At 40.5% G+C, this 19543-nt stretch overlaps 1 protein-coding gene across 1 annotated transcript in view; it reads left to right on the top strand.

The window, feature by feature from the left end:
* Nucleotides 1-8256: 8256 nt before the first annotated feature.
* Nucleotides 8257-19543, top strand: part of PAH (phenylalanine hydroxylase) — a 79898-nt gene continuing 68611 nt past the window's right edge. Inside the window, exons 1-2 of the mRNA XM_072773375.1 lie at nucleotides 8257-8414; nucleotides 14318-14425. Coding sequence (XP_072629476.1) covers nucleotides 8358-8414; nucleotides 14318-14425 — 165 coding nt within the window. The 5' untranslated portion in view covers nucleotides 8257-8357. The remainder of the gene's footprint in view (nucleotides 8415-14317; nucleotides 14426-19543) is intronic.

The following is a 19543-nucleotide window of genomic DNA, read 5'->3' as shown; positions in this document are numbered from 1 at the left end:
GACAAGGTATGTTTTTCTTGAACTAGCTTCCACCATGAGAGGACCCCCACAGAAACAGAAATTTATTGTGATATAGCCTTCTTTTAGTCAGGAGCTATTACCTGAACTATGTTTAAAAGCTCCCAATGGGTAATCTTCTGGGCACTTACAAAACTCCCTATGAGAAAAATAATCAGAATTTGGATATTTTTTTTGGTCCCAGATGACAACAGTACTAGATTGTGACTGTAGATGCTTCCATGAAGAACATATATCTTCCATAGTGCAGTGTATCTGAGTTGTGGGTGGGAGGTAGGAATGAAGGTTAGGCCAGTGTCCTGCCTAGAGATTTCAAAAATAAAGGGTAGGGATCTAATCCAAGGTACAGATGGTTCACAGAAAAGTAAATAGAAATAACCTTGCTCAAAACAAAAGATTTGTAGTGAAAACTATAATGAGTTTTTTGTTCTCCAGATTATCAAAGATTTAAAAATATGAACTGCAGGAGGACCTCATGGCTGGTCTAAAGGCCACATGTCTTGGTATCTAACAATTATTCTGGTCCCATAACAATAAATTTGTAAATGTTCTTAGCCAAGCAGTTTACATTAGTGTGAAGAGTTTGAATGTGATACATGGGAAGCTGGTTCTGAGTTTGCTAAGTTTATGCTGTAGCCTCTTCATCAGCCTGTGCCATGTACAGCTGAGATCAATGAGTTGGATCAATGAAGTTATGCTTAGTCCAGACAAGATCCTGTCCAGAACTACTTTAATCTCACAGCCGTTAGTTGGTTATAAGGGGGGTGCTGAGCTTCCAGAGGTAAGATATATCTCTCATTCACTCAGATACTATCACCCACAAGTGTCTACTCTTTGGTGAGGTTTATGGGCTGGAAACTTATACCCCTTTTTGTCCCAAGATAATATTGATGATCTTTTTGCTGTGCATATTGACTCAGCAGACTTGTTTGATTTACTCAAGTGATGTCTGGTCTTTTTGTGTATCTGAACATACTTGCTGACATTTCTTAATACTGAGCTAAGCAACCTCATATGGGTTGGAAAAGTTATAAAGAAATAGACAGTATCACATTTTTCTTGTGTAAACAGGTAGAACACATATGGATTGGGGGACCATACATAGCAGTTTGCCTGTGATAGTCTTGGTTGATACCTGTTGTCTCCTTATCTATACCACAAGTACATCTTTTAGACTCAAAAACTTCCAGTTTGGATAGTGAATCATATGGCCACTCTTTGGAGGATGATTTGTCAATAGCTATTAAAATAATAAATGCCCATTTTTTTTGACCCAGAAATGCTGCTTACAGCATATTTTCATATAGACATGTTCTGATATGTGTGCAATGGTGCACGTGCAAAATTATTCATCATGGCATTATCTGTAATAGCAAAAGACTAGAGACAACAACAGTGTTAACAGAGTACTGATTAAATTATGATAATCCATACAAAGAAACACGATCTATTAAAAAAAGATTCAGGAAGATTTTTCATGTCATAAACAGGGTGATCTCAATATACATAAGTTAAACACATATTTTTTAAAAAAAAATTTAAAGAATTTTAAAATTTATTTACTCATGAGAGACACACAGAGAGAGGCAGAGACAGAAGCAGGCTCCCTTTGGGGAGCTTGATGCAGGACTTGATCCTAGGACCCCAGGATCATGACCTGAGCTGAACGCAGATACTCAACTGCTGAGCTCCCCAGGTGCCCCATAAGTTAAACATTTAAAATGGCAAGGTGCATAACCATGTACACAATATTGCCATCTGAAAGGGCGAGGAATATACACACACAAATACAAGCACATATTTGCTTAAAAATCTCTGGAAGAAACTGATAATATTGTCTTTGGGGAAGAGACTTGGATGCTTATAGGATAGGGAAGTGTGGGAGATTTTTCATTATGTTTTAACTTTTTGATTTTTGATTTGTATGAGTACTTAAGTCTTCAAAGATAAGTAAATGATAAAAAATATATCTAAATGAAAAAAATGAATAACCACTTAGAAATAACCCAGTTTCTTAGGCAGTTTGGATTGCTATACCAAATATACTACATACGGGGAGGTTTAAGCAACAAACACTTATTTCTCACAGTTGTGGAGGCTGCCAAATCCAGGGTGTTGGCAGATCCACCACTGGGTGAAGGCCCCCTCTCTGGTTTGCAGATGGCCATCTTCTCATCATGGTAGAGAACTCCACTCCTAAGGGCTCCACCCTCATGACTTAATTACCTCCTGAAGGCCCCAAACACCATCACATTGGAGATTAAACATTCACCATAGGAATTTGGTAGGGCAGGGAGACACAAACATTTCAGTCCCTAACAGCCAGAAGAGGAATAAAAATAGAAAGGATAACTTTCAAATCAGTAAGAGAAAACCTTTCCTCCAATGGAAGGTTAAAAAGGAGAAAATAAATAGAAAGTATGGGAAGTGGAAAATATGAAATAACATGGCAGAAATATGAACTGGCATAAAAGTTTTTATAATAAAAGTCATGGGCCAAACTTACTAATAAAAAGAAACTATTAGATTAGATTAAAATACAAGTTATATATGTATATATATATATATAATCACACATATTTGTAATCTATGTATAAATACATGCTCTGCAACTTTGACTGATTTATTAATTTCTGAAATAGGAATTTAAAAATCTCATATATACATACACACATCTATATCTTCAAGAAACAAAGAATACCCATTCTTTGCCAGCATACCTGAAAAATTACACAAATGGACCACGTACACCTGGTTACAAAGCTTTTTTTAAAATTTTTTTTAAATTTTTATTTATTTATGATAGTCACACAGAGAGGAGAGAGAGAGAGGCAGAGACAAAGGCAGAGGGAGAAGTAGGCTCCATGCACCGGGAGCCCGACGTGGGATTCGATTCCGGGTCTCCAGGATTGTGCCTTGGGCCAAAGGCAGGCGCCAAACTGCTGCGCCACCCAGGGATCCCCTGGTTACAAAGCTTTGATAAATTCCAAGGAATCAAAATCATGAAGACTGGGTTCTTTAACCGTAATATAATGCAGTTAGAAATTTATAAAAAAGAAAGAAAACCAAAAGTATCCCAAGTAACTTGAATTTAAATAATATACTTCTAATAACTTTTGGGTTATTGAGAAAATTATATTCCAAACTTAGAGCCAAACAAAGTCAAGACTGTATTAAATTAATGACACACAGCTAAAACACTACTTAGAAAAATCTCATTTTAAATGCATTTCTGAGGAAACAAAGAATGTTGAAAACAAGCAAAGTGTTCAATTCAAGAAGTTGGGCAAAAGCAACAAAGCAAGCTCAAACAAGGAAATAATAAAGAAGTGGGGAGAAAATGCAATAAAAAACAGCACAAACATTAGAAAAGATCAGTCTTATGAATGCTGATTCTTGATGGGCAACATGTGGCAAGATGATGGAAGATGCAAATAAATATGGAACTAAAAAGAGAAAATTAATACAGATATGATAGACCTTTTAAAAATAAGAAAAGAAAAAAATAAAATAAAAATAAGAAAAGAATGCTATGAACCGGAGTATGTCACTTTTGTTGAGACCTTGACAGACTGACTTAATTCTTGAATGAGAAGAAATAGAAAGCATAAATAGGCCAAAAAGAGTTAAATGAACTAAAATATAATCTTCTACTTTTCCTGACCCCTTACATTTTAGATCCAATGTATTTATAAGAGATCTTACCAAATTTTCAAGGAACTAATAATTTCCATCTTCTATAGTTGTTCCAAAAATAGAGAAAATTTTTTACAACTCCTTGAGTAAGGCTACTGTAGTCTTGATTTCAAAGTAAGATAATGACAGTACAAGTAATAAAGTGGCAGTCTCATTTCTGTAATAAACACAAATGGTAAAATCTTACATAAAATATAAATTGACCATATCTAATAATGTAGTACAAAATAATAAATCAGAAAAAAGGAAAGTTTATCCTAGTACGTAAGACCTTACACCCAGAAACTCTACCAATGTAATTTACCATGTTAATAGACTAGAAGGGATCCATCATGTAATTTTGCAGAAAAGGCCAACTTGCTAAGTTCAACACTTTGTGATAAAAACAAACAAACTTCAGTATACTAGAGACAGAGAGGATTTCATAAATTTAATGATGGTTCGGACACCAAAACCCTATATCATGCATAATACTAATGGAGAAATTTTGGCTGCATTTATCATAAACTGGAATCCAGCATGTACATCTGGTATTACTACTTTTATTTGACACAATGTCTACAGATTAACCAGTAAATTCAGAGCCAAATCAATAAAAATTTCAGCTATAATATGGAAGAACAAGTGTGCATTAATAGATAAGTAAACTTTGGGGAAAATAAGAGCAAGAAGGGAGACTTGCCTACTCAATATTAAGGTACACTACCAAACCATTCTGTAATATTAATAAATGCAGTATGATAATGACACAGGAGGAGACATAATGGAATAAGCCAATAGAATAAAATTAAAATCTCAGAGATAGATTCAAGTATAAATGGTGATTTGAAAAATTGTACACATGGTACCAAAAGTCAAACGGGTGACTCTTAATATGCATCTCTGAGAAGAGGTCATTTCATCTCAGTTCAGAAAATTCTGATGTAAAAACTCAGTGAGGAAAAGTCTTTGTCCATGTTGTCAAAAAACTGATTCATGACATGAAGAGAGGAGAGAGAGAGAAAAACAAAACAAAACAAAACAAAACAAAACAAAACCAAACCCTGGGTCATGACAGTATCCCATTCACAAAGATGCAGATAGATTAAAGATCCAAAAGTGAAAGAGAAAACTAACGATAATGAAAGAAGAGAATATCTTTGTGACTTAGAGATGAGGAAGCTCTTCTTAAATAGACCCCCCCCAAATTTCAAAAGATATATTTTTATTACATCAGAATTTTTTTTTCTCAAGGAAGAATGCCAGTTGACAGTTAACTGGCAGTGATATATTAGGACAGACAGACTAGTGACTGAGAGAGGCAGTGCTAATATCTAGACTCTACAAATTATTCCTGCAAGTCAACATGGATAAATAGGAATCCCTTCAGAAAAATAGGCAAAGTATATAATGAACTATTCACAGCATTGGAAATCCAAGGGGCATTAGTGTTTAAAGAGAGGCTCAAACCCAGTTGTCATAAGAGAAACGCAAAATATGAACAGCAAGGGCACACTTCTTCACTTTGATCAGATTGGCAAAGAATCAGATGTTTGGAAAATGCCAGATATTGGGGATGTCTACCACCAAGAAGCATTTGGCCTTTGGTAGGGGTGTAGACTAGTATGAGCCATTCAAGGGACCATCTGACACTCATGCAGTGAAGAATGCATGTTCTCTCTGACTGAGGATCCCACCCTTCTATTCAAGACAAATTCTCACACAGGTCCCTAAGGGGACAAGCATGAAGATGTTTATCACAGAATTGTTTGGGGTGGGGAGAGTTAGGGACAGCCTAGTGAAATGGAGAAGTCAAGTGTGGTGGACACTGACGACAGAGGACTCTACACCAGTTAGGAAAGCAAAGACCTAGATGCACATTCACAGCATCCTAAGAACAGGGTGAAAGAAAGAGAAACTACGAGATCTAAAGTACATCTACGTTCTATAGCAAAGCTATGCTACAGCATCACTTATATCTATGGAGAGTACACTTGTGCACCGATATTCCCCTGCATTTAAAAAATCCAAGCCTGGGTATTAGAAATTTTAAGGGATGTCACCTCTGGGAGAAGGGAGTGGAGGTAGGGAACGAAGATAAAAGAGAACGAATAAATAAAACAAGAAGGGACCTTGTAGTTTTTGATTATGTGCCATGAAACAGTAGATTATGATTAACTCAACCCTCCACATAGGAGGTTAAAATGAAAAGGGATTGATAACCTGCAGCGGTTGGGAAATCTTCAACTTCCAAATCAGTGAAGGTCAGCTCTAAGTGTACCAGCTACACAGCTTGCGACACAGTGTCCCTCTGCGTTGCCATCCACAGCATCTGAGTGGCCTGCAAGGCTGAACTCTGGGATGCTCCTTCGAATTAAACAAGAAGAGTTTAAACACCCTCTACAAACTGCATATCACAAGCAATGGGGGTTTTTATCTTAGTGCGTACAGAAATGTTCCCTTTTTGCTGGCATATTTATTTATTTATTTATTTATTTATTTATTTATTTATTTTTAAAGAAGGTGATCACTGGTTTTCTGAAGTAGCTGAAAATTAACTGTGCTCTACCCCCACTCCAGGTCTGGGGCATTTTTAGGTGAAATTGGATAAAGACTTCCGATTTGGAGAAAAGAGATATACTATTATTTTGCTGTTGTAGAAATAATTGTTGTTTGTATCTCAAAAAGGAAGAAAGGAGTATTCAAGAGCAAGCATCTTGGAATTGGGTGGAAGGTGGTTTGACTTTGGACTGCTTATTTAAACTTCCCGGGGCTCAGTTTCCTTATATGTAAAGTGGGGATGCATCAGGCTTGAGGTTGTTGAGCAGAAGAAATGACACAATGTGTGTGGAGAGCTTGGCTCACTCATGGTGTGAGCGTAAATAAGTAGCTGTCATTGTTCGCTTTCATCCGCGGCCTGCCCCTGGAGTACAGGTGTCGTCACACTCCTCGTTCTCTGCAGTATGACAGAGAGGGATGAAATGCTGCTTGTCAGGCAGCTCCAGGGCTGAGAAAAACTCTTTTCAGGTCTACCACATGAAAAAAAACACTGGAGTCCATGAAAGGATACAGAGTCTCCTGTGGGTGGAGGTCAGGGTTTGCCCTCCCATGTCCAACAACACCAATCTTCCAATTTACCAGATATTAATATTAGGAAATATTAATCAGATGCTCAAGGGCTCCCTTTGGACAGAAATCACACTTCATGATGTCTATATTCTTAGCGGCCAGTTGGAAGCCTGACACCTCATAGAGACTCAAGGAATCCTACACAACAACCCTTAAAATCCCCATTTGAAAGACTAAGAAACTGAGGCACGAATTTGAGCAAAGCTACACGGCTCATCAGGGGTGGAACCGATAGTCTGTTTGTTTTGCAAATATGACAATTTTTTCCCCTTTGGCAAATGCTTGATGGCTCTCACAGAATGTGGGAGGGGCAAGGGGTGGATTTCTAGCAACCTCTATTATTGGTTTGTTTTCTGGCCATCAAGACTTTGATGTTCCTGGTTTTTTTCCACATCTTTTGTGAACCTCTGACTTTGTGGTATCCTTTTTCTTTTCCTACTAGCAATGAATGCCTCATCTCAGCCTGCTCATCTGAACACACCCGGGTGCATGACATCTTCCCACCTACTTGGAGTCCGCTCTCCAATGTCCACCAGCTCAGTCCCAGCCCCTACTTCTGTTTGTATTTTCTTCTGAAGGCTGAGCTCTGACTAGGTTCATTTACTAATTCCTTTTCTGTCACACACACATAACAGTAGCCTGGCTGGGGAGGCAGGGCCCTCGGTTTCACTTGCTGCTTTTTCTTCGGTGCCTGGAATGCCACCTGGCCCCACAGGAGAGGTGCTTGGTGACCCATTGTCCCACACTTTTAAACAGGCTCTTCTATTTATTGAGCTTGAGGCTATTCAGCAAGAACCGTATTCAATGCTTAATGCATTTCCTCATTCTTACGCTTACTCATATTCTCACAAGATCCTGGCAGGGTGGCAATGCCACTGTCTTTTCGGGGCGCCCAGCAGGTGTGTGAACAGCTCAAGGACAGGCGACTGCATCTTGAACCAGGTTGTGCTCTTACCTTTGCTCTTTAGCTGCTGTTCTCAGCGTTTACAATGCTCCCTTCCCTCCTGATTAGCTCTCTGAAGTCAAAGCTCGGAAAGATAGTTGGCTTAATGGTTAATAGCGGGGACCCTGCCCGCACCAGTCATCGAAATTTAAATTAGGATCCTGGCTCTGCTCCTTTGGGGACAGGGGTCGGGGAAGAAAGGATGATTTCTTGCAAAGCCTGTCACCTGTCACGAGCGGAGGCAAGGTCAAATGCACTGCAGAGAACCCACTCCCCGAGGCCTGCAGTCCTGGGTTGGCCAGCCCCGCCTAACCCCGGAGGCTGCGGGGAGCCTCAGCTCCGTGCAGAGCTGGCAGCCAGGTTGGGGCTCCCCTCCCGCGCCCGCAGCACTCTCCCCTCCCCCCGGGGTGGCCCGAGCGCAGCCCTGCACCCCTGCGTCAGGACAACGCCCACCGGGGGGCGTTGCCATGGACATCCTTGGAATCTGTCCTCTCCTCCAGCACCAGGTTTAAAACCTCAGCAGCACGTGTCGCCTGCAGAACTGCCCGCCACCAAGGCCCCAGCGGTAGGGACCAGGTGCACAGGGGCCGGCATGTCCGCGGAGGTCCTGGAACACCGGGGCTCCGGCAGTAAGCTCTCCGACGGGCAGGTGCGTTGGGCGGCCTGGTTGAGCCAGGAGGGAAGGGAGTTTGGGCCTCGGTGGAAAAGGGCCCGAGCAATGCAATGTGGGTGTTTCCTCCTCCCTTAGAAGCTCACGGAGGAATCTGAATTTATTTGAAGGTGATAAAAATATCCAGGAAGGCAACAGATAGCGCAGGCCCTCAACGCCTGTTCCCGAGGGAAGGACACTTGTCCTGTGCGGCTTTAAGGGAAACAGTGCTTTGATCTCCTAGAGTCTTGGATCAGAGCCGTCCGTGTCTGGGCAGGTCACTGTCCCTCTCTGTTGCCTGCTTTCTCTGTCCTGCCCTGCAGTGGCTGCATCTTAATGATCTGGAATGGGAGATGGGATTTTTCTAGATCCACTTTCCTGTAATATTCACGAAGTGCTCTCAGCCAGCTTTCAAAATGGCAAAATTGGAAGAAATTGTATCCTTCTTCAACTTCTGGAGAAAATGAGGCCTGAGGAAGTCTTAGACTTACTCAGACCTGGGGAAAGAGAAAATTAAACAGAGTGGAAGATGAAGAAGCCTTATCCCTGAACTGGGAATGTGAGAGAATCCTAGATGTGACTGGGGATGTGCTCGGGGTGTGTTCTGTTCTCCGAGATTCATTGCCTTTTCTCTTGAGGTGAACAATTGCAGAATACACTCTGTGACTGAGTATTGCACTCCTAGGCTCTAGGGTTCAGACTGAAAGCGCAGCTCTGGGAGATAACACCGGTTTATAGACGTGTGTCATCTGTAGGATTAGTGGGAGCGATCTAGAGAACAGATAGGCAGGCAGTGGGGGGAAGGATGGTTGATGTTTTAGTACAACTAGAGAGACCACAGAACTTTGGACTGATTTTTTTTTTTTTTGAGTCCTGTGAGAAAGACTTCCTTTGAAAAAGATGTGCGGTGCTTGGTAGAGAGACCTTCATGTTGAGGAGGGACAGGGCATCAAACCCCAGAACAAATGCTGGCTCTGTCATTGTTTAGTTTCAGTGCCATTGGCAGGGGGCCCCCACAACCATGGGGGGATGGGGGTAAGTGATCTGGTTAGGGAGCCATGGGAGGTTAGAAGACTGAGAACCATAGATTGTCACTCTTGATGACTGGGGGATAGGGAGGAGCATTTAGAGCAGGCCTGGCATTGAAAGCAGGATAGTTAACTTTGCAAAGCTTCAGATTTTTCATTTTGAAATTGGAATAAAAAGCCCATGTCCTAGCATTGCTATAAGAATTAAATGAAATAGTATCTGTAAAGCTCTTAGCACAGTTCCTGGAGAATGGTGTCTAGCCAGAACTGGTTTGTTTACTCAACAAAATGTGTCTGGAGCATTGGCAAGAGAGATAAGCACTGAGTCAAGCACCGTGGTTGGTATAGCTACACCAGGGTGGGATCCTGGGTATGGAGTCAGGAGCCGTGAGCTCGTGTCTTTGGGCTACTAAAGCTGTGGAGTGGGGAAGTCACCCAGCTAGGAGGAAAGGGGCTCAGTCTGATATCTGTAAAACCTCAAGGTGGTTGAGGGGGGGCAGTTTGGACTAGGTTGAGGGGGGACAGTTAGGATTCCTTCCGGCTCTGAGAGTCTGCAAAAAAGACATAGTTTATGCCTTCTCGAAGCTCCCGACATAGATGAACAGAACATGCTGGACATAATTCGGACATGAGCCTGGAAAGCATGTGATATGTCAAGTGCTCTACACATAACAACCCTACAAGAGCTGTTTGGTCCATTCGTTCACCCAGCAGGCTCACTGTGCATCTACTATGTGCCAGGCACAGCAGAGTTTCTGCACCAGTGAAACGTGTATTCTAGTGGAGGAGAAAAATAAGACAAAAACTAATCAGACGGACACATCATTTCATGTAGAGAAAAATGCTGTGAAGAAAAATAGAACAGGGCAGTGGGGTACAAGGTGAGGGGAATCATAGCACTGAACAGCGAAGCCAGTGATCAAATGCAGATCTCACCTCCATACCTGGGGCACTCCTGGAGCACACAGCTTCCTCCTGCAGAGACGCACTGGAATCTAGAGTATGTTGTGTCCACGGCAAGATGTCTGCATCTTGTTTCTTGTCATCTTATACCGTGGGTGTGTACGCATTAATCACACCCGATTACAAGCTTCCTACCATAGCTCCAGAAAGCACTAAGATTGAAAGTGCCCCTGGAATACCTAGCTAAATCTTGCGTGTGATTTTGAAAAATGCTCTTTTCCAAAGATTACAGAGTGTATTTGTTAGACGCAACCATGGAGATCGTATTTTTCCTGTTAAGTGTATTGCCTTGTGATCAAAATTCTTTCCTTGCTGGGTGCTAGTAAAGTTATCTTTCTCTGCCCTATTTCTCCTATTTGGTTTCTGAGATACTTTTCTCTAACTTTTACCCATCCTGGGTGTACATATATTTCTAAGTCTGCTCTCATGCCTTTTGAAAACAAGATATAGATGATGAGCCTATGTTCTGGAAGAGATTTGCCCAAGGCCCCATGCTGGATCAACATGGCGACACTAGGATCTGAATCCACCCAAGGCCATACCATTTCACAAACATCCATGAGCTTTCTTTCATTTAAAGTCCCTCAAATTTTGAAAAGGGGAGCTGTTGTCTCAGTTGGGTGTGTCACTAGGAGGCAGAAGGATGTGGAATTATTGGATCTATGTTCAAGTCCAAGCTCTGTCCCTCATTAGCTGAGTGTCCTTGGACAATCCACTGAAACTTGCAGAGCTTATTTCCTCATTTGCAAAATAATAGCACCCACCTCCTGGTGCTACTGTAAGGACTAGAGAGCTAATTACCTGTAAAGTCTTGAAACAGTGCTAGTTGCTGCCAGCGATGATGTTCATTAGCTATAAAAAGCACCAAGTATGGCTCCTGGCACACAGTGGGTGTTCATTCAATGGCAAGTCCTATTATTAATATTAATAACAAGAAAGAGTAGTATCTTATCATATGGTAAATGTGAATTTGAAGATACATTTGGGAAAAGTCATAATTAAAAATAATCTGTGCATTTACCAGTGGTTTTAAAGTCTTCCATGGTTAAGAATCATCTGGGGTCTTCTGAAAATGCAGATTCTAAGATCCTACCCCAGACACTCAAATTTGATAGGTTAGGGCGGCGGGGCCCAGACATCTGCACTTGAACAGGGCATCATCCCCAGGTAATTTTGAAGTGGAGAAACAAGGAATATTCATTGAAGAACTCTGATCTAGGAAGCTTGTGGGGAGAAAGTGAAGGGGACAGATGTGGGTAAGAGTAGGCAGTCAGGAGTAGTGTTGAATACCTGGTCTACAGGAAACATGAGCTTAATATGAATATATTGCCCGTAGCAGAAGGAATTATCTAGAATGATATTTAGGAGTCTGGGTAACTGACCTGCTACCTTCCACCTGTGGGACTTCAGAGGAGTCACCCCTTCCTTTCTCTGGCATTGTGGCATCTGCCAAATATGGGGTGGAACTAGATGAACTCTAAAGATAGGGCCAGCTCTGCCAGTCAAGTGTCATGTGGGCATCAGAAGCTGAACGGAATGCTTAGAACCAGGAGGGAGTATTCATGTCAGCTTGGGAATACCGAGGTCTCCTGTAAGGAGGGAGACCCAAGAGGACTTTTGAAGGGAGCTAAGATATTTGAAAAGGGAGGCAGGAGGGTGGTGCAGAGCATTTGCTTTAAGGAGAAGCTGAAAAGACAAAGAGAAAGCTGGTTTGCTGGTGAGGTGAGTCCTGTGGGCGGAACTCGGGAGATGAGGTACCGAGATACTCCTGAATATCAGAAAGAGGTATTTTATCCGGCTGGCCATGGGGAGCCTTTAAAGAATTCTGAGCAGAAAGAGGACACAAGAGAAATTCTGTTAGGTTGGATGGATACAGATCACTAAGAGCTGGATTAGTGTGGGAGCAGTGGGAACAAAAGAAGGGCCTGACCTGACCCCGAGGGTCATTTCTGGGAAAGGTCAGTTAGGACTTGGACATACACAGGAGCAGGAAGGTGGTGGTGATGGGAGGGTTGGGGAGGGGTGCATTCAAGTCTGAATTGCCCTAGTCATAGGTGGTGGCTGTTAAGGTGTACCTGGAATGTGTTACTTTTCTTGGAGGCCAACAGAAGAGAATGTTGCCAATGGAACCAGAAATGGAAATCTTTTGTCATTTCAAGGAAACCAGGAAGGACTAGGGGCTCAGTGTGCTCTGGAGGAAGAAGAGTAGTGTCAGAGACTCCTGTGCATATCTCTGGCAGGGTTTAAAAAGGGGGAGGCAGGGCAGTGTCCTGCAAGAAGCTGTGAGTCACAGACGGATGTAGGCTGGGGTCCCATGGTGTGGGGTCCTGCCCTGGCTCTGTCGCTGACTGCATACCTAAGGGCAATTACTTACCTTCTCTGATGCTTCTTTTTGTTGTCAATAAGAGCGGACACTTGGTAGATAATAAAACCTACCTCCTGAATTGTACCAACATTCAATGAGATGATCCGAACCGAGTGCTTGTTCTAATGCCTGGAACATTATAGACTCTTCATACATGGTAGATTAACTATACTGGAATTTAAAAAAAAAAGACAAAAAATCTGTATTCAAGAAAAATAACATCATGGTCCATTTAGGGGTATGTAACAGTTCAGTTTTCCCATTCACTGAAGCACCCTGCTGATGATTTTGGTTTTTGCCCCACACCTTTGGTTTCGGTGGAGTTCTTGGAAAATATTAATTTTTTGAATGAAAAGAACTTCATTTTGAGGGTCTCAATATTTCAGCAGGGCTTATGATGATGCCGAGTCACTGGGAGAGCTACTGGGAGAGTCATTGGGCAGGCTCTCAACAAGGCTTCTCACTGAGCTGACGTAATACCCATTCCACTAATTTCATTAACTTTCTTACAAGAGAGTAATTGTTCTGCATGGTTTTGTTTTGTTTTTCCTCCTGGTTTTAGGTACATGCTATTTATTTGTGGGTACACAGGGAACTTTAGATATTATTATAAAACTTGACTGTATAGTTTTTAAAGATTGCAGCAAACCCTGCAATGCCAACCCTAATTGCACCTTAGTTTGCTGTCATATGAAGGTGGAAAGTGCTAGATCCTTGTCATATTTTATTTAGTGTAAGACATCCATCTTCTGGCAGGTCATTTGTGTTACTTTTATGTATTTTTTGACTCTTTCAATAACTGGATATCTTAGATCCTAGCTTACAGGACATACAGCTTTCCTGAGCATGATGCTTCCCTGAGATCCTTGCCAAAGGCCAAACAATCATTCTTGTGTATTTATAATATTTCCATCATTTTTATATGTAAACTGTTCTATTGTTTTTTTTTCATCATGTGAATACTGCTTACAGGGCTTATTATTAGCATGATTTTCTAGATGAGGAAACTTAGAAGGCCAAGCTATTTGCCCAAAGTGTTTCAGCCGGTAATTGAAAGACAGAGGACTTCAACCCAGATCTTTGGTCTCAAACACCTATTTTTAGTACTTTGTACACTGTATTTTTCAGTGTTTTCCTGAACAGTTTTTGAACTGTATTATACCATCTCTGAGGATCTCCGTGTTGTGTGTCTATTAAGCCAAATATTGAGGCCCTGAAGGATGAGGCATTGTCTTATTCATTTTCGGATCTTAGAGCTATAATGGTGTCTGGCCCTTGGTAGGTGCTCATTAAAAGCTATTGAATCTATAGGATGACCGTAACATCACTGAATAAAGGTTTCTGAAATTGAATTCTGACCTAGGGGCATCATTGAAAATATCACTTCCCTTAACTTACTTATCTTCTCCCAGAAGTTGGGTCCTTCTGTGTAGAATATATGTAGCTTATTGTATTCCAGGCCTTAACTAGAAGAGAAAGTTTATGCCAGACTCTTCCTTGAAGATTTCACAGGAAAACATTGTAATCAAGACCACTTCATCTTGTAGGAAACAAGCTACATTGAAGACAACTCCAACCAAAATGGTGCCATATCACTGATCTTCTCACTCAAAGAAGAAATTGGTGCCCTGGCCAAAGTCTTGCGATTATTTGAGGTAAACATTCATTTCTGCCTTGGACAATGCATAGCAGACTTCTGGGTTATTTTCTAATTGAATGCCAGGAGAAGAACATGGGATCTGGAACTGAGAGGCTTGATTTTCAGCTCAGGCACTTAACATTAACCAACTGTGTGACCTTAGTGAAGTCTTCCATTCTGTCAGAACTGCTGTGTCTCTATTCACAGAATCAGAATCTGTGAATCATTCAGAATCACGAGTTGTACACATAGGAAGCTGGCCATGGTTTCAGACATCTTTTATCAAGCTTTTCCTGAATTAATTACTATCTTTTTGGTATTCCCAAAGCACTTTACTTTTAAAGTGCTTCAGGCAGAGAACCTTGGCTTAGTCATCTTTATATCCTCTACAGACCAGTTTTATGCATATTTAATGTTCACTTAAGAATGAAATTAATTAGAAGCAAAGCAAATTAGGCTTTATTTTATTTTTTAATTTTTTTGTCCTGGATTTTAAGAAGGAATATTTTTGAACCAATTATTTTTTACTCTAAATTCTTTAATAAAATTATATCGCATGGGTACCTAGGTAGCACAGTCAGTTAAGTGTCTGACTCTTGGTTTCAGCTGTGGTGATGATCTCAGGGTCGTGACATGGAGCCCCATGTTGGGCTCAATGTAGAGTCTGCTTGGATTTCTCTCTCCCTCTAACCCTTCCCCACCACCTCTCTCTCTCTCTCTCTCTCTGTCAAATAAGTAAATCTTTAAAAAATTATATATGGTGACTGAATGCATAAATCAACGGAGAAGAGACACATCTCTCATGCAGAATTCCAAATAATTTAAGTGGATACTCTATACTCAAAGAAGAACAGCATCACTCTCCACTCTTTAAGTGTGGGGGGCACAGTGTGACTTTCTTCTAAACAGGACAGGATGGAAAGGGGATGGAGAAACCAATACACAGTAGCTCAGCCAGGTGATGAAGGTCAGTATCAACAGTGATAAGTCATGTAGGTAGGAAGAACCCTTGATAGGGCTTGATAACAGCACTTTACCTCTGTGGTCTTCCTCCTCTGAAACCATAATCCCAATCCAGCTAGAAGAAAAACATCAGACAAGTCTCAATTAAGGGGCACTGTACAAAATACCTGACCCACACTCAACAAAACTATTTAGATCATCAAAACCAAAGAGTGTCTGAGGAACTGTCACAGTCAAGAGGAGGAGCCTAATGGGATATAACCTCTAAATGCAGTGTGGGTCTGGAGTGGGAGCCTGGTACAGGAAAAGGACATTAGATATAAAGGAAAAAATTAAAATACAGTATGGTCTTTAGTTCATGAACATGCATCAGTATTAGTGCATTGGTTCTACCACACATTCCACAATAACGTACGGTGCTAATAGTAAGGGAAGCTGGGTGCAGAGTATACGAAAAATTTCTATATGTCATCTCAGTTTTTCTATAAATCTAAAATAAATCTAAAATCTATCTAAAAAAATAAAGCCTATTTTTAAAAACATTGAACATGTCTATCCATAGGAGGTGGGGGGGAGGGGGATGTCTGCCTGAATGAGAGCAAGCAACACAGAGAAGAAAGAGCACTTTCTGAATGACAAACTGTTCATAAGGAAAAATGAATCTGTAAAATGCTCCTATGCAACATTCTAGTCTTTGTATTATACAGTTAATCAGCATTTTCCCTCGAGAGGTCAGGCCTTAATCAGTTAATAAATTAAATAATAGTAAATTAACAGGATGTTTTCAACCTAATAAATAAACCACAAGCAACTAAATTACCAGTGCTAGCTAAAATGCACCCGGAGGGTGTGTGTGTGGTGTGTCTGTGAGTGTGTGTACTCTGGATGAACTTTTTAAAGCATTATCTAAAACTCAACTGCCATGGTCAATAAGTGGTATTATTATATACATCTACAGAGGAGGAAGTAGAAGTCACCATACCGGGATTGGTGGAGGGGCTTTTTGTCAATGTGTATTGTGGTTTTATTTTTTTTTTTCAAATATATTTCAGAACTTGCTCTAGACATTAGATGGATCGGCTTCCCTTCTGCCCTTCTAAACAGACTGGCAAAATGCAGAGTTAAGTTATCCTCCTTCCCATCCTCATTGAAGGAAGATAGAAAATTGAATTCTAGGGCAGTCCCAGTGGTGCAGCGGTTTAGCGCCGCCTGCAGCCAGGGTGTGATCCTGGAGACCCTGAATCTAGTCCCACGTCAGGCTCTCTGCATGGTGCCTGCTTCTCCTTCTAAGGCCTGTGTCTCTGCCTCTGCCTCTCTCTCTCTCTCTCTCTCTCTTTCTATGAATAAATGAATAAAATCTTTAAAAAAAAAGAAAATTGAATTCTAGTGTCTGTGGAACCACAGTATATGATGTACCAGGCATAGCGGATGCTTGATTCTGTCCCCATTCAACCTGGTGGAGGAGATATGACTATGTTTTATGCGTGAAGGAAGTGGGGTTCTGAAAGATTGAGGCATTTGTTTAAGGTCACACAGCTAACCTATCGCGATGACGGGATCCTGGATGGGCAAACCAGGAGCTCTCTCTGGTGCCCCATGCTTCTGCCCAAATACAACTGTCCCTGCATATCTGAATACTTCTGGAGGTTTTTTTTTAATGCAAATATCATGGCTCCATCCTCCTAGTCTTTGAGAGAAAGGGACCGGTCACTAGGTATTCCTTCTTTCTTTCAGATTGAAACAGTTATCAAAGTGCAAGAATAATAACTACCTACGTCCCTCTCATCCCTATCAACCACTATTAACATTTTGACAGGTTCACTTTCATTTTTTTTCTTATATGATTATGGTCTCAAACATTAAACATCAACGTACTGTTTATAAAGAACTACAGCATTAAAGATGTGTGGCAGTCCTTTCTGATCAGTCCTGTCATGCTGCAGACTTCCTGGCCAACGCAGCATTATTCTGAGTTTAGTATACTTTTTTTCTATATTTCAGTCCTTAAAAAAAGAAAATGATATCTACATTGACAAGTGCTGTGCTGTTCACACTTGTCCTGCAGCCTCTTGGGGTCGGCTCAGTAGAGCCCAGAACATGGACTCTGCAGAGACAGCTGTGGCTTTGGGAAAATTGCATAATTTCTCTGTGCTTCGTTTCCTCATAATAATACTAGCATTTGTTTCAAAGGGTAGTTGATAGGACTGAATGACTTACTGTAGGCAAAACCCTCTGAGTAGTTGCACAATTAAATATTCAGGAAGAATTGTTCTGTATTCTTTTCTGAATGCAGTGATTTTGAGATACATACATGTTGATACATCCAGATCCACTTAATAATTTCTGAAGAGTAGTTCATACACGTACCATATATTATTTATCTGTCCCCCTATTTTGGGCATCTGTGATATTTCCGATTTTCTGAAGTCATAGACAATTCTGCAGTACTTTGTTGTTGTTTTTGGTATGCAATGTGGAAATTTGGGGGGGGCATTCAATGAGTTAATCTTTATTAAACTATAAATATGAAGATCAATTATGCTTATTCTAAACAATAATGATAGAGAGCTTCTTAGATAAAAAAAGAAAGAACTACAGAAAGAAACAGACAATAAAAATCCAGCACTTTGCTGTGTACACATTATAGAGCAAAATATATGCACAAATTTTGAAAATAAAATGCTTAGCTAAATCAACTCACATACAAATACAAATTGAAAAAAGCAAGGGCTTTGCTGAGTGAAATAAGTCAATTGGAGAAGGACAAACATTATATGGTCTCATTCATTTGGGAAATATAAATAATAGTGAAAGGGAATAGAAGGGAAGGGAGAAGAAATGTGTGGGAAATATCAGAAAGGGAGACAGAACATGAAGACTCCTAACTCTGGGAAACGAACTAGGGGTAGTGGAAGGGGAGGAGGGCGGGGGGTGGGGGTGAATGGATGACGGGCACTGAGGGGGGCACCTGAGGGGATGAGCACTGGGTGTTATTCTGTATGTTGGAAAATTGAACACCAATAAAAAATAAATTTATTCTTAAAAATAAATAAATAAATAAATAAATAAATAAATAAATAAATAAATAGAAAAAAGCAAGGGCCTTCAAGGATAGCATTTGGAAAAGAAAAATTTAAGCTAGAATTTAATTGCTGGTCCTAAGGCTTGGACATTTTAGTCTTATTTATTTATTTTTTTTGAGAGAGAGGGAGAGAGACAGAGAGAGAGAGAGAGATGATGATGAAGGGGAGGGACAGGCAGAGGGAGCCCAACTTGGGTTCCGGTTCATGACCTGAGCCAAAGGCTGATGCTTAACAGACTGAGCCACCAGGTGCCCCTCAATATATTGTTTTAAAAGAAACTACTAAGTTGTCCTCTAAACTGTTAAATTACCCTGTAACATTTATGCTACCTTTAGTTTGCTGTGGGAACACTCATTTCTCTATACTTTTAAGGTTAGTTGTTTATCATTGCTTTTTAATCTTGGACAGTAGAAGGAGTAGGATGTACCAATTTATCATTTTAATTTTTGTTTCTCAGATTACAAGTGAGATGATAAGGTGTTTTTTCATATTACAGGACTTTAGATTTTATTCCTTTGTAAATTGTGACTTGTACATCCAGATTTTAAATTTTTTCTGTGGCAATTTTACCTTTTCCTTACAGATTTCTTGACATTTTATGTAATCTGAATACCTTTCTGTAGAATGACAAATATTTCCTCCCAGACTCTTTATTTTACTTGAATTTATGGTATCATAATCATACTGAACTTTTAAATTCTAATGTAATTAATATTTTCAGTCACTTCTTCTATCCCTTCCACATGTGATCTATGAGCCCTGTCAGAAATCTTAGAAAAAGTATAAAGATCAGAAGGATGCTAGAAGACTAGAGACAGTCCAAAGCCTTGATTTTTTATTTTTCTTTTCAAAACAAGGTAAAAAAATCTAGAATGAATTACTTAATATAGTTTGTCAACATTCAAAAGGAAATAGCAAGGACCAAGAGTCAGGCAGGGCAGGGCCATTAGAGGAAACAAGAGTAGCTCAGTAGAGCAGAGAGACTGTGAGGGCCCCAGCGTGTTTGTTGTGTATTTACATCTCTCGTGATATCAGGGTGACTGAGGTAGAAGAGCGAGTGTTAGATGGAAATACAGACAACACCCCTA

This window comes from Canis lupus, chromosome 13, assembly GCF_048164855.1.
Source record: "Canis lupus baileyi chromosome 13, mCanLup2.hap1, whole genome shotgun sequence".
NCBI lineage: Eukaryota > Metazoa > Chordata > Mammalia > Carnivora > Canidae > Canis > Canis lupus.
Note: the sequence above shows the minus strand (reverse complement) of the source record. Positions and strands in the feature narration are given on the sequence as shown.